Consider the following 13655-nt stretch of genomic DNA (forward strand, 5'->3'; position numbering starts at 1 on the left):
AATACTTGTGTTTATAATTTAACTTGGCTATAGCAATTTATAAGCATAACTTGCCTCAACTCTTCTTTTGTATTAAACTGACTAGAGAAGCTCATAGTACATTTCCTAAATCAAAGTCACAAAACTAATGAAGCATGTAGTTTTGTGAAAATCAATTAGCATTAAGTTTTAAGAGTTACCAAATCCAAAGAGTAATCAATTTCTTTCATTACCACTATGGAGAAAATATTTCCTTAGTTTAAATGAAATGAAATCAAACATTTAAACTAATTGTTGCTTGTTAAATTGAAGACCCATTACTTAGCCAAGAATTTAACCAACAAAAATAGCATTCATATATCAATATTCATGACCAAAGATATATAAACATCAAGGAAGTTTTCATAGAAAATATAATCATAAACATTAAACAAAAGTTCATGGTGTTCTTCAAAATAACCAAAATATTCAAGCAATTACATCAAAAGCCAACCAAATGAAAGTCTTAGCCAAGCATGGCTAAGATAAAAGAAATGCAAAAGAGTTTAGAAATACCAAACATTATTCAAAATGATAGATGGAAGAGAGAAACACCAATCTTCAAGCCTTCTTCTAAAGTGTATCTAAGTGTGTAAGTCTCCAAGTATGTAGTTGTGTTTTCTTCCATTGCCCTCCCTCTCTTTTATAGTAAGAGTAATGATTAAATGAGGGATGGGCATGAAAAGTGCACCTATTTTCCAGCTAAAAAGACCATTTTCCGGATTCAAAAAGCCACCAAAAGATACCCACTAAGCATCCAATAATAGAGTCAACAAGTCAAAACCCGGATTCTCTTCAGCAGCATTCACGCGGGCCGCGTGACAGTAACGGGTAATTTGGGCTCCTTCTTGTATTGGGCTCCCACAGCTAGACCATTGGCCCATTTCGAGTCTAATCAGCTTCTAGCCCATTTTTCTTCAAGTTCTCTTCAATTTGAGCCCAATTTGACTTTTCCAAATCACTCGAGGCTTCTTCAAAGTCCTGATCATCGATCCTCCATAGCCATCAAGCACTAAATCCCCATTGCTCTTCAAGCCCAATCGCTTTCCAAAAGATCCCGCTCCGCTAGCCTCCTTAAAATCTGCATTTATACTCACGAAACTAGAAAGTACCCGAAAGTGGTCATAAAAGAACAAAAAGGAAAATATGCATGGAAATTAATTAAAATGTGAATGAAACATGCTAAAATAAACTATAAAAAGAAGTAAATAAAATGAAGCTATCAGTTTCAGATAGGGATGTTCGGTTTACATCCAGGTTTTGGATGAAGTTCCACGAGGAACTGGGTACTCAGCTGCATTTTAGTACGGCATATCACCCACAGACCGACGGCCAAAGTGAGCGGACGATCCAGACACTGGAGGATATGCTGCGAGCATGTGTGCTGGATTTCGGAGGGAGTTGGGATACGTACCTCCCACTGGCAGAGTTTTCGTACAATAACAGTTATCATGCCAGTATCGACCGAGCACCATTTGAGATGTTATATGGACGGAGGTGCAGGACCCCAGTGTGCTGGGATGAAGTTGGGCATCGGGTTTTGGGGAGCACGGAGGTGGTACTCGAGACCACCGGACTGATTCAGCAGGTGTGTGACCGTTTGCGAGTCGCGCAGAGTCGTCAGAAGAGTTATGCGGACCGACAGCGATCAGACCTCGAATTTCAGGAAGGAGACTTTGTCTTACTGAAAGTGTCACCCTGGAAAGGGATTATCCGGTTCCGCAAGAGGGGCAAATTGGGGCCTCGGATCATAGGTCCGTTCAGGATCATAGCCCGGGTGGGCAAGGTGGCATATCGTTTAGAGCTCCCAGAGGAGCTTAGTCGGATTCACAACACCTTCCATGTGTCTCAGCTCCGGAAGTGTGTTGCCGACGAGTCTTCAGTCATATCCTTGGACGACATTCAGTTGGATGGGAGCCTGAATTATGTCGAGAGACCAGTTGCGATCCTAGACCGGAAGACGAAGAAGCTCCGTAATAAAGAAGTGAAGTTGGTAAAGGTGCAATGGCAGCACCGAAAGGGTTCCGAATGGACCTGGGAATCGGAAGATGAAATGCGAGGTTTCTATCCGGAGTTGTTTGGGCCAGCAGGCTTCGAGGACGAAGCCTAATTCAAGTGGGGGAAAGTTGTAACACCCTGATCCTCAGGTATTAATAATGATATTTTAGTTTGGATTTTTTTTAAGAACCTACTCAGCGAGTTGGCCTTCCTACTCGTCGAGTAGTAGCGGGTTTGTCCGCGAAGTTTAATGACCTACTCGCCGAATCCAATATGGGGCTCGACGAGTAGATGCTGGCAGATGAAACCCTAGATTTCGGGGCCTTGCACCCTATTTAAAGGGTCATTAGCCTCCCCTAGCCTCCCTTTACAGCTCTTTACCTCCCAAAAACCTTGATTCGAGTGTGAGTGTGTTTCTTGGTGATTTTAAGCTTGAAGGAGGGATTTGGTGAAGGAAACACTTGAGGAAACAAGCTTGAGGAAGCAAAGGGCTCGTGGGGATTCAAGATCTACTTCTGTGGAGCACTTTCTGAAGGTATTAAGCTGTTCCTTGGCTCATTTCCACCCAAAACCCTCTTGTGCATGGATTCTAAGAGAGGGCTTTTATGTTTAAGCCAAGATCTGAAGTTGTAACTTCAGATCTGGACTCCTTTTGGCCTTGAGATGCATAAAGTTATCAGTTAAGCCTTGTATGTGCCTCCCCTCAAGTGTATGACTCCATTCCAAGCTTAGATTTGCTATTTTAGGGTCTTAAAGCCTTGCATGCACGTAAAGTTTGCAACTTTACGTGGGAAGCATGCCTTAGGAGCCTAGATCTGTAATTTGGAAGCATTGCATGGCTCAAAAGAGTCTGTATGGCTTGAGATCTGATAGGACTCGGCGAGTCGCAGGGGAGACTCGGCGAGTCATATGAAGGCAGGCATGGACTCGACGAGTTGGATGAACAACTCGGCGAGCCCGATGAATATTGCTAGGCTCTCGACGAGTTGGATGAACAACTCGGCGAGCCGGATGGAGATTACCTAGAACTCGACGAGTTGAAGGAACAACTCGGCGAGTCGAGTAAGATTCCCCCAATTGTTGGATGTCCGTAGACGTGTCGAGTGGCAAGCAAGGAAACTCGACGAATGACCTTAGATTATCAATCAAGACCGTATGAACTCGACGAGTCACCTCGATGACTCGGCGAGTAGATGTTATCCCGTGAAACTCGGCGAGTCACTAGTTGTACTCGGCGAGTTAGGGTCAACATGGACTGTTGACTTGATCTTGGCTGTAGTTGACCAGGATGGACTTTAGGGAAATGGCTGGTTATTGTATGACACTTCTTAGGCAGTTGCTTGGAGCAGCCCGTGGGGTATACTTGGTCGCCAAGTGTCAGTTCAGCATTCGTGTCAGGTGAGTCTTCTCACCATACCTATGGGTCTAAGGCACCAAGGCCGGCCCATTATGTGATTATGATATATGTGTTAGACATTCTGTGTTTTGTTATGTGATTGCATGTTTTGTATGAAGACCCCGGGGGAAGCCCGTGGCATTGGATGTAAGACCATGTGGGGTAGCCCATGGCAGTCCTAGGTGAAGACCATGTGGGGGTAGCCCATGGCATTGGATGTAAGGTCATGTGGGGGAGCCCATGGCAGTCCTAAGTAAAGTGGGTAGCCCATGGCATTCTCACAGGTTTCATGTATGCATGGCTTATGTGATATGTGCGTAGCTTTTATAGCTAACAGGATATATGATATGTGGTTTGTGTGTGTGTGGTATGCTCTGGGAAACTCACTAAACATTTAGCTTACAGGTTGTTGAATGTTTCAGGTACTTCGGAGCCTAAGGGCAAGGGCAAAGCGTGATGACGTGACGTGCACTCTACCTCTCTTTGTATGTTTGGGACTCTCTGATGTTTTCAAAAAGTACAACGAAATTGTAATAATTGTGAATTGGAAAACAAATGGTTCGGAAATCTATGGATTATGGGATTTGTTTGATTAGTTAAAATGAAAAAATTTCTTGGTAAAATTGGGTCGTTACAGTTCCATTTTTATAAGATATTGATATTCAGTCAATGTAATAACCATAATTAATCTCCATATTAAGGATCACATGTCATTAACTAATTCATATTTATTACGAGATGTACAAGAAATATTAAGATAGAAAGTATGAAATTGTTGTGTAGAGTCTTATAAATGATCAAACTGTCGTTTGAATTTTAATATTAATAATAACGACGCAAACTTGGTAAACAAATAGAATGTAGTGAGAACATATTGTCTGAATGTTAGATCATTATGTAAAAAAAACAAATAAAATGTACAGTCACGCTATTACTAGTTGATATAAAAAACCAAGTGTTTACAACACCACAACTAAAATTCTCAACTTGCTATCGTTCTAAAAAAAATCTCAACTTTTGACGATTGAAATTCAATACCTCTACATTTGGTGAGCAAAATTTTTGCCCAAAACTAAAGGTACAATAGACCAAGTCTTATTCATATCCATGTCATTTTACTTGGAACTCATAGCTTCTCACCATTCTTCAAATTGTGCAACTTGATTATAACTTTTGGGTTCAAGATTGGCAGATACAACCATAAAAAATGCACTGCTGTGATGATAAAACCAAAGAAAACTGATAAAAATATACATTAAATAGGCAGTAAAATGAATACCTACCATTTTTCATTTTATCCTATTAATGTTTATTTCAAGGACTTTAATTCTTCTTTCCTTGAATTCAATATATTCAGTCGTAATTATGGAGTTCTAACTTCTCTCTACAATTTCACAAAATTCATGTTGCCTTGATCAATCATCCCACTACAACATCATAAAATTACCGATCAATATCAACCACTAAAATCCAAATAAACAAATAATAAATAATATTCATTTCAAAATGTTTTTGTTTCAAAATAGAATATAAGAAACTTACTTGTACTTGAAAATTAAAATCTCCAGGAGCTTTTATGCAGAAGAATCAAGCAAGTGAATTTGATACGAATCATATGTCAGGTACCTCATATCCTTTTTGGATCATATATTTGTCATAAATAAAACTACATTTTGGATTTCAAGAAACATTAAATCCAGTAGTAAAAACACTTAATTAACAGAAGTTTCCCTCCGAGACCAAAATAAAAATCTTTATGTTGATAAACAGTAGACATTCATCCAATTTTGGCTAATAATTCCATTCTTTGAGTCTGAATGCCAAACATTATATCACCAGAATTGTTTGTTATAAAGTACTACAAACATGTTGATTGCTATGTATAAATAGAAATTTGAATAAAATTAAATTGATAAGTAAAGGAAAAAAATGTTATTTTAGTTTGTTTTAGTTAAATAAAGATATATCTTTAAATAGACTGCATATAAATTATAAATAATTATACTTATTACATGCTGTTAAAATATATACTATATGTATTCCGGATAGTAAAAAAACAACTTATCATTTTAAAAAGATTGTTCACAAAAAAAATTAAATACTACGGAATCATGAAATAGGAAAAAAAAAATACTTTTTTGGTAAAATAAAAAGAACAAATCTTTATACCCTTTGTGTGCATAATAAAAACACTTTTAAATCCAAGGACACTCGCTAAAAATTACTGCAAGCACTAGTTGCATATCAAGATGTAGAAGGGTAAAAAGGTCAATTTGGTTGATAAGAAACATCTTACTGCTAATGACCTTTTTAAAATTATTTGATCAACCATATTTGAAAAATGTTTACCCCTTCTTCTAACCACGATGACCCACTAGAAAATTATTGTGAGTTTGGGACTTGGGGATATTGCTGAATGAAGAGAATTACCTTAAAATCCAAATATCAATGAGATTTACCTTAAACTATAAATATCAATATCTCTGAGATCTGGCTTGCAAACATATTTCTGAATGGAAACCAACACTGGATACATCTAAAGTAGATGCAGTTGTAGGGACTCTGGTAGTGGTTGAATATGATATCACTGCTATCCTCCCAACATTTGTGTCCACCTAGAAAACATGATATCATGAATATGTATGTATGACTTCATTAACAGGTTAAATTTTCTAAAAAAAAAATATTAATTTTGAACAATGATTTACAGGGAAGGCAAGATGATGAAGTGTTAAAAGGCAAACACATTCCACACTTTTCAGCCCCAATCCTCAAAAACTCAGTAAGCATTTCATTCAATACAAAAGATTATATAGTAAGCGAATCATAGAAGGTCTAAAGAGAAGACTCCCATTAGACTATCATTATAATAGGCAACATGTAGGTGCAAGATAAAGGATTGGCGTGATTCTTGAAGAATGTCTAAAGAGAATCTTGAAATTTCCTTCCACTCGTCTTCTCTTTATGCACTGATTCAAGCCACATGATCAATCAGGATCCGCTTACTAACTCAGTTTGGGTTTGACTCCCTACTATAAAACCTACACATTTAAGAGGCAAAGATTACAAAAGATTCATAAAAACATCATATTGAGAATACAGAGAAAATGTATCGGTACTCTTACCGGGCTCTGAGAAGAGCTTCTCTTTCCTCCAAATTAGCAAGCTCTGATGTTAGGCTTTTTACTTCTTTAATAGATAACACAACCTGCCAAAATCCCAATACATGCTATAAAACCTCATCGTTGGGATGCCAGAAACTTAGCCAAACAAAGACTTTATTTTAAACCGTAAAAAACACAAACCCAACAAAGTTAGGGTTTCAAACAACCATCAAACAAGCAAGAATGGATTAATAGTGAATGACTTCAAAGAAAATGAATTTACCTGGTGGAGATGATGTGAAGATGAAAACAAAGAGAAAAATAAGTAAACAAAAATGAAATCAAATAGAAAAAAGAAGAAGTAACATATGAGAAAAGGCATCGTTGCAACTTACCAAGGTATATTCGCATGGCATCGACGATGGAGGAGCAGTGAGTAGTTGTAGATGGTGTACATAGGAAGTTGATATGTTGGATTGATGAGGAATTGAAGCGGTGAGTTGTAGCAGATGGTGGTGGCAACAGTGGTGGATTAAGGAAATGATCAACGCCAGTATTAATGGCAGCATAAACATAAACATTAACCGAGAAAAATACAACTTCATCCCATAATTCTTGCAAATTGCACACATAAACACGAAATTGCAAAACCTAAAAACCAAAAGAGACATCTCCACCAGATGTTGAGATAAAAAAAATAATGCCCAACCATGCAATGATGCGTCTATGGAGTTTTGACTAGGTAGAAAAGGTGGAGCAGACCCCGAATGTTGGTGTTTTATTGACATGGTGGTTCGCGGTGAAAAAGATGGAGCAGACCTCAACTATCGATGGTTTTAGGCCGGAGGAGAAACAACAGCGTCTATGGAGTGGTGATGGCGGTGGTGCGTGGTATTGATGGTGGCAGCAGGCGGTAGTCACCGATCTTGTTGCTGGTGTTAGGAGCGGCGGAGGCGGTGATTAGGTTTGGTGGTAATGAGAGAATCGGCGATGATGATGATAATCGGAAGTTTGATCGGGGGAATAGGAGTAAAGGTTAAAGAGAGAGAGAATGCAGAGAATATGAAATCGTGTGTGAATGGAAAAAATGTAAAATTACCGATCAGTACATAATGGCGTAATTACAATTAATAATTTATTTATAAATTGTTATCGGTAAATAATTATAGGTGGCTTATTCTGATTGGTTGTTTTCATTTTCACACGTTATTTGTGTTTTCACGTGAACTTACTTTTATATATATATATATATATATATATATATATATATATATATATATATATATATACACACGAGACTAATATTTCATACGTGTTACTATCATTCAAAAAATTGAAATTGTTATCAAACTAACTCGTTCTCATAGTAAAATCGTTGTGACATGTAAACAATCATTTTGAGTTGTAATATGTAGATAATTATTTCGATAAAGTAATTTGGTATAATTAAGGACTTTGTTATAAATTAATGCTCATCTTACATAGTATATTACCAAATGTAACCAACACATATAACTAAATTTAATCAACTCGTATATTTATTTAATGACAAATATAAGTTGCATTTAAGGGATATATTTTCTAAACATCTATCATTTTTTTCAAAAAAATAAAAATAAAAGAATATTTATCTTTTGGGTCGACACACGAACAATACATTTTCACTTTAGTTATTAACAAAGTAAGATATACATAAACATTATTGGATTTTCATAACAAATTTAAGGAACGTATAAAGTAAAAACTCATCAGTTAGGAAACATAGAAACATACAAAACAGAAGAAAACCCACCACGTAAGAGAAATTCCACAAACCTAATCACAAGAACGATGTCTGTTCAACTTGGGCAAAAACGACCTGAAGTATAAAAAACCAAAAGAACTTCAGCGAGAGAACAAATGCAGTATCTACGACACAGAGAAAGAAAAGGCCGTGTAATGTTGACGCAATTGAAGAACGTGGTCCCAATTAACCCCAACTAAGAAACTTGCACAGAGAATGGATGAGGGAAAGAAAAAGAAAACAAAAGAAAAAAACGAAAAATATAACAAATAATAAAACAGCGGAGAAAAAAAAAGAGAGAAAATATTAAATAGGTGAAGGTAAATAGCACAAACAATAAAAGAATATTGGGTAATATGAAATAAGCAAGAACTACACTATTGGTGGCTAATATGGAATAACAAAAAACTATGTTGTTGCTAACGTCCATGTATATTAATAAAGTATACTAATAGGCTTCAATTAGCAACAATGTATTCAGATTTGAACACTAAAATGGTTCATCATTCGGTCAATGAATAACCTACCAACACCAAGGTTAGCCAAGAGATGTCACAACCATTCCATCCCCGTCTTTAACTTTAATGGGTGGTGGCAGCAAAGACCGCTAAGGGTTTCATGTAATAGACATACATACCTATGTGGTTGTCTTAATTCATGTTGGTTTTATGATAACTCGAACACAAACATCCTAATATTTGCAAACACAAGATTAACAACAAACTAGTTTTTAATTAAAAAAAAAAAGTAACATTTTGTCCCAACATAGATCATATATGTTTATATATTTTTACTTTTTAGGGCATACATAATAGTTAACATAATAAGTATATTCTTCAATTTCAAACATGTTTTTGTACGAGTTCCGAGCATTTTCGTAAACTCTGAGTTCAAAATTTAAAATTTTAAAATTTTCAAATTCGGTGATTATTTTCGAATTTTCTATGTCATAACACCCCCTAACAAGAAGGGGGTGGTGTTCCTTGCGTTAAGATGACGTTATGGCTACCACCTCAGTTATAACGGGAGCTTAACAACACCATACCATATGCTTTAAAAGGTGGTGGTTTAGTGATTATTTATGTGGGTTAATATCATAAAAATTACAACCAATAATATTTAGTTTATTATTTGAAGGGTAATTACTAATCTAGTCAAATTAAGAAAGTCATTAGCAATTTTTAGCCAAAATTTAGTAAATGTCCAAATATAACCCACGAAACCGTAGGTTTCGAGTTTCGTCTACTGTTTCGTCAATTCGTCTACTGTTTCGTGTTTTGTATAATTTTTTTTTTTCATTTTCAACATACAAAATCGTAGGTATCTCGAAACCTACGGTTTCCCAAACCGTAGGGTATGGTTTTGTCAAAAAAAAGACGTTTTTTTTAATCTACTTTTGGGGGTTTTAACTACTGTTTTGTCAAAAAAAGCTACGGTTTTTAAATTTTTTTTTTTTTTAATAAAGAGTATAAAAAAAATGTTTATAATATGTAGAATAATTTTAACAATTATTTTGTTTAAATTTTAACAATTATTTTGTTTAAATTTGACTATTATTTGGGTAAAGTTGACTACTTTGTTGGTAAATTTGACTACTTTTTTGTTAAATTTGACTACTGTTTTGTTAAACTTGACTACTTTTTTGTCAGATTTGACTACTGTTTTGAACCTACCTTATATATATTAAGTATTTTATATTTTTGGAAATATTTCATATCTGGGAAATTTTCTTCTCTATAGCTTCTTTATTCTCAAAATTAAGATAATGAGTTGTACCGAGTATTTTGTATTGCTCATTACGGATGGAAGATGGGAGTTTGTTAATTCCCAATTATCATATGTTTGGCCACCGGGATACAATCCGAGAATGTTTTATTTAGGTGTTGAATTTTACGAAACCATGACGTTCACCGAATTTGTTCATTTGGTGAAGTGCAAGATGGGTCTTCATGAAGAATCAAAAGTTAGTCTGGCTTATCAACATCCAGAACAACTCTATTATTGTGGTATTGTTGATGATCGTGATATTAGAAAGATGATCAAGGTAATAAATGTCGTTGGAGATAAATTTGTGTCTGTGTATGTGGTGGTTGAAGAAGGCGTTTGGTGTAACGAAGTGGATGATAGAGGAAAGGCATCTGCAACTAATTTATCAAGTGGAAAAGGGAGCAACAACCCATTAGGTAATGTTAAAAGTCCAAGTAAAAGTCAATATCATAGTGTCGCTAAAAATGTAAATGTAGTGCCAGAACCGATTATGTATGTTACACCGAAGAATTATAAGTATATCGGTGATAATGATATTGGTACATATGTTAATGATGTTGGTGTAAATCATTACTCTGACAAAAAAAAAAGCAGTAGCCTTGGTGAATAAGGTTGGTAATGAATCTGGAAAACAGGAAGTTCCGTTTTTGCATGATGTTGAACTAAAAGGATATGGCGAGTTTGCGGATTGTGACAAGTTGGATATATCCGGCCTAGAGAGTGATTCTAACGGAGAAGAATTTGATGACGAACCTAAGCTTATTTATTCAGATACCATGTTTCATGGTATGCCCCCTTTGCCTTCGTGTCCTGTAAACGTTGATGTGAACATTCCATGTCAGAGGGTGGATATAAGTGAAGAGATTAAGGTTCTAGACATTTTTGATGACAAAGAGTTGCTCAAGCTTGCAATTGGAAGACAATGCATGGAACAAGGTAAGCAGTATAAGACTACCAGATCGAGCAAAGAAAGGTTCGAGGTTGTTTGTTTGGTAAAAAATTGTTCATGGATGGCTAGGGCAAGGGGAATCCAATCGACTACTGCTTTCCAAGTCACAAAAGTTGTTGACCAACACACATGTTGTGTAACAAACTTTGAGTCTAATCATCGACAATCAAAGAAAAAGGTACTCGGGCACTTTATCGCTGAAGTATTGGCCGGAGATTATAATAGAGTTTATCGGGGTAATGAAATTGTGAGGGACATCAATTCGAAATTTCCAATCAATATCTCATACCAACAGGCATGGCGGGAAAAACAGTATGCGTTGTTGATGTTAAGAGGTACCAAAGAGGATTCATTCACCAAACTACCAGTGTATCTGCACAACTTGGTGAAGCACAATCCAGGAACTGTTACTCAGATAAGAACAGACGATGATGATCGGTTTGAGTTCATGTTTATCGCGTTGGGTTGCTCGGTAAGCAGTGATAATTTTTATAACAAATATAACATATGAATCCTAATTGGTATTTGTTAATGCAATCAAAAATAATTGTAGGTACGAGCGTTCATAAAATATTGTAGGCCGACCCTAATAATTGATGGTGGTCACCTAAAGGGTGAATTCAAAGGTACGATGTTGCTCGCAGTGACAATGGACGGTCAAAACCAAATCATGCATGTTGCTTATGCCATATGCAAAAGTGAATGTACGGAGATGTGGTCATGGTTCCTTCGAAAACTATGTGAATGTATAGGCAACCTGGAAGACCTTACAATCATATCTGATAGGGCTCCATCCATAGCGACGTCAATTGCAAATATATTTCCTCACGCCCATCATGGAATATGTGGTATCCATTTGTATTTCAACATTTCAGCAAAATTTATAAGCAATGATACAATACACGCATTATTTTGGGAGACATGCAAAGCGTATACTATTAAAAAATTCGATAATGGGATGAAAAAAATTAAAAATGTAAATAATCGTGTATGGGAATACCTACAAAACATCAATCCAGAAAGATGGGCCAGGGCACATTTTCCTGGGAATCGGTATGGAAATTTGAATTACAAAGAAACATAACATTAATAATAAAGAAACATAACATTAATAATAAAGATAACATAAAAACTGAAAGGAAATTAGAATTACAAATAAACATAACATTAATACTAAAGATGACTTGACATATTAGTAACGTGCAAATGGTGGTAAGACGACCATATTTTCAACTGGTATTTCCCAATGTAGAAGGATGGGAATAGGATTAACCGCCTCAGCTTGGAATGCATTTCGATACACCGCAGAAGTCAACTTATAATTTACCAATTGCTGTATTTCTTCAACTGTAAGCCTTCTTAGCGATGCTATACCATGTTCACAGGGTATGCCGCATTTTTGCCATTTGCCGCAAGTACAAATATCACGTTCAACTTGTACCGTTTCTATGGTTAAATTTAAACTCACTACAAATTTGTCACTACCAATTTGTGTCACCTCATAACCATTAGACTGGTTCATTCTTCTTTCAAGCACGTGTTGTGCATAAGGGGTAAGATGACCATGCATTCCCTCTGTGAAATTATTTGAGTTACAATCAGATATGGGGTATATTAAGGTAAAAGTTAAATAACAAATATTTATTACCTCCAAATGCAGCTCGATAGCTGTACACTGTTTGTATCGACTGATGGACCACTTCAATGATTGACGTTATTGGTAAATCGTGCATGTTTGTTGTTAGCCAATTCAATCCAATTGGAATGCTGATATATTTCACATTGAAATGGACTTTAGGAAAAAAGGCTCGAGCCCATTTTGCAATTGCAATATTTTCAAGCCAGCGAAGATCATTCTCATTAACCTCATTTGTTAATTTGTTCAAACAAACATAAAATTCAGACACACTACAAGTTTTGCATGTCTTCCAGAACAACTGTTCCACAACGGTACTTCCTGTGGAAGCCCTAACTTTATCGGCTATATTTTTACAACAATACCCATGATATGAATATGGGTATACCCGCTGAATGGCGTAGTCTATGGAATCATACATATGGCTTATGAAACCAACTTCAATAGTGTCACCTAAGCATTCTTTTAACCTTGTCATGAACCAAATCCAAGCCTCGTCACAGTCTATGCTTCCCAAAGCGAATGCTATGATCAGGGGTTCATGATTACCATCCAAAGCAAGAGCAACATACATTGTCGTTATGTTGGCCCCAATAAGGGGTACATGACCAACAAATATTGTTGGTATCATGGATGTGAGAAAGGTAGTAATCTGTAAGAAACGATACCAACATTAGGCAAATATGAACTTAAAATATAAAAAATACTTACTGTATAGAAGGACATACCACGCATCCCAATGCGACAAAAACAAAATTGAAACCGGTCTCTCATATCTTTCTTAATGATTGTGAAAGAGTTACGATTTGTTCTTTCAAGATTACGAAAGAATATTGGTAGGTTCGAAAAACTTTTTTTTGTATACCTCATTGAATCCACTCATTTTGCCAATTGGTATGTTCAATGAATAAGGTGTCCACTATAAATGGATTTCATTTCAAATTGAATGAAGGGGTAATTATTCGTTTTTAGAGTAGTCATTTCGAAATAAGAATACATTATGC

The 13655-nt window shown here is 36.0% G+C and overlaps 1 protein-coding gene and 1 long non-coding RNA gene across 3 annotated transcripts; both read right to left on the reverse strand.

Moving 5' to 3' along the window:
- Window positions 1–4273: 4273 nt before the first annotated feature.
- On the reverse strand, window positions 4274–7599 carry LOC145114168 (uncharacterized). 2 transcript variants are annotated; one of them, XR_013710947.1, is made up of 5 exons: window positions 6912–7599; window positions 6538–6620; window positions 4955–6453; window positions 4696–4839; window positions 4274–4627 (listed from the first exon to the last, which is right to left on the reverse strand). It is a non-coding gene; the product is annotated as an uncharacterized LOC145114168 (long non-coding RNA). The 2 variants fall into 2 exon arrangements; XR_013710946.1 differs by having other exon boundaries at window positions 4274–4839.
- Window positions 7600–12207: 4608 nt separating this feature from the next.
- On the reverse strand, window positions 12208–13225 carry LOC145111362 (uncharacterized). The gene is made up of 2 exons (XM_079047647.1): window positions 12664–13225; window positions 12208–12590 (listed from the first exon to the last, which is right to left on the reverse strand). Exons 1-2 carry the CDS (start codon window positions 13223–13225, stop codon window positions 12208–12210), a joined length of 945 nt encoding a protein of 314 aa, XP_078903773.1.
- Window positions 13226–13655: the final 430 nt, after the last annotated feature.

The sequence above is a fragment of the Lactuca virosa genome, chromosome 5 (assembly GCF_052849685.1).
Source record: "Lactuca virosa cultivar CGN04683 chromosome 5, Lactuca_virosa_CGN04683_v6, whole genome shotgun sequence".
In the NCBI taxonomy this organism is placed as follows: Eukaryota; Viridiplantae; Streptophyta; class Magnoliopsida; order Asterales; family Asteraceae; genus Lactuca; species Lactuca virosa.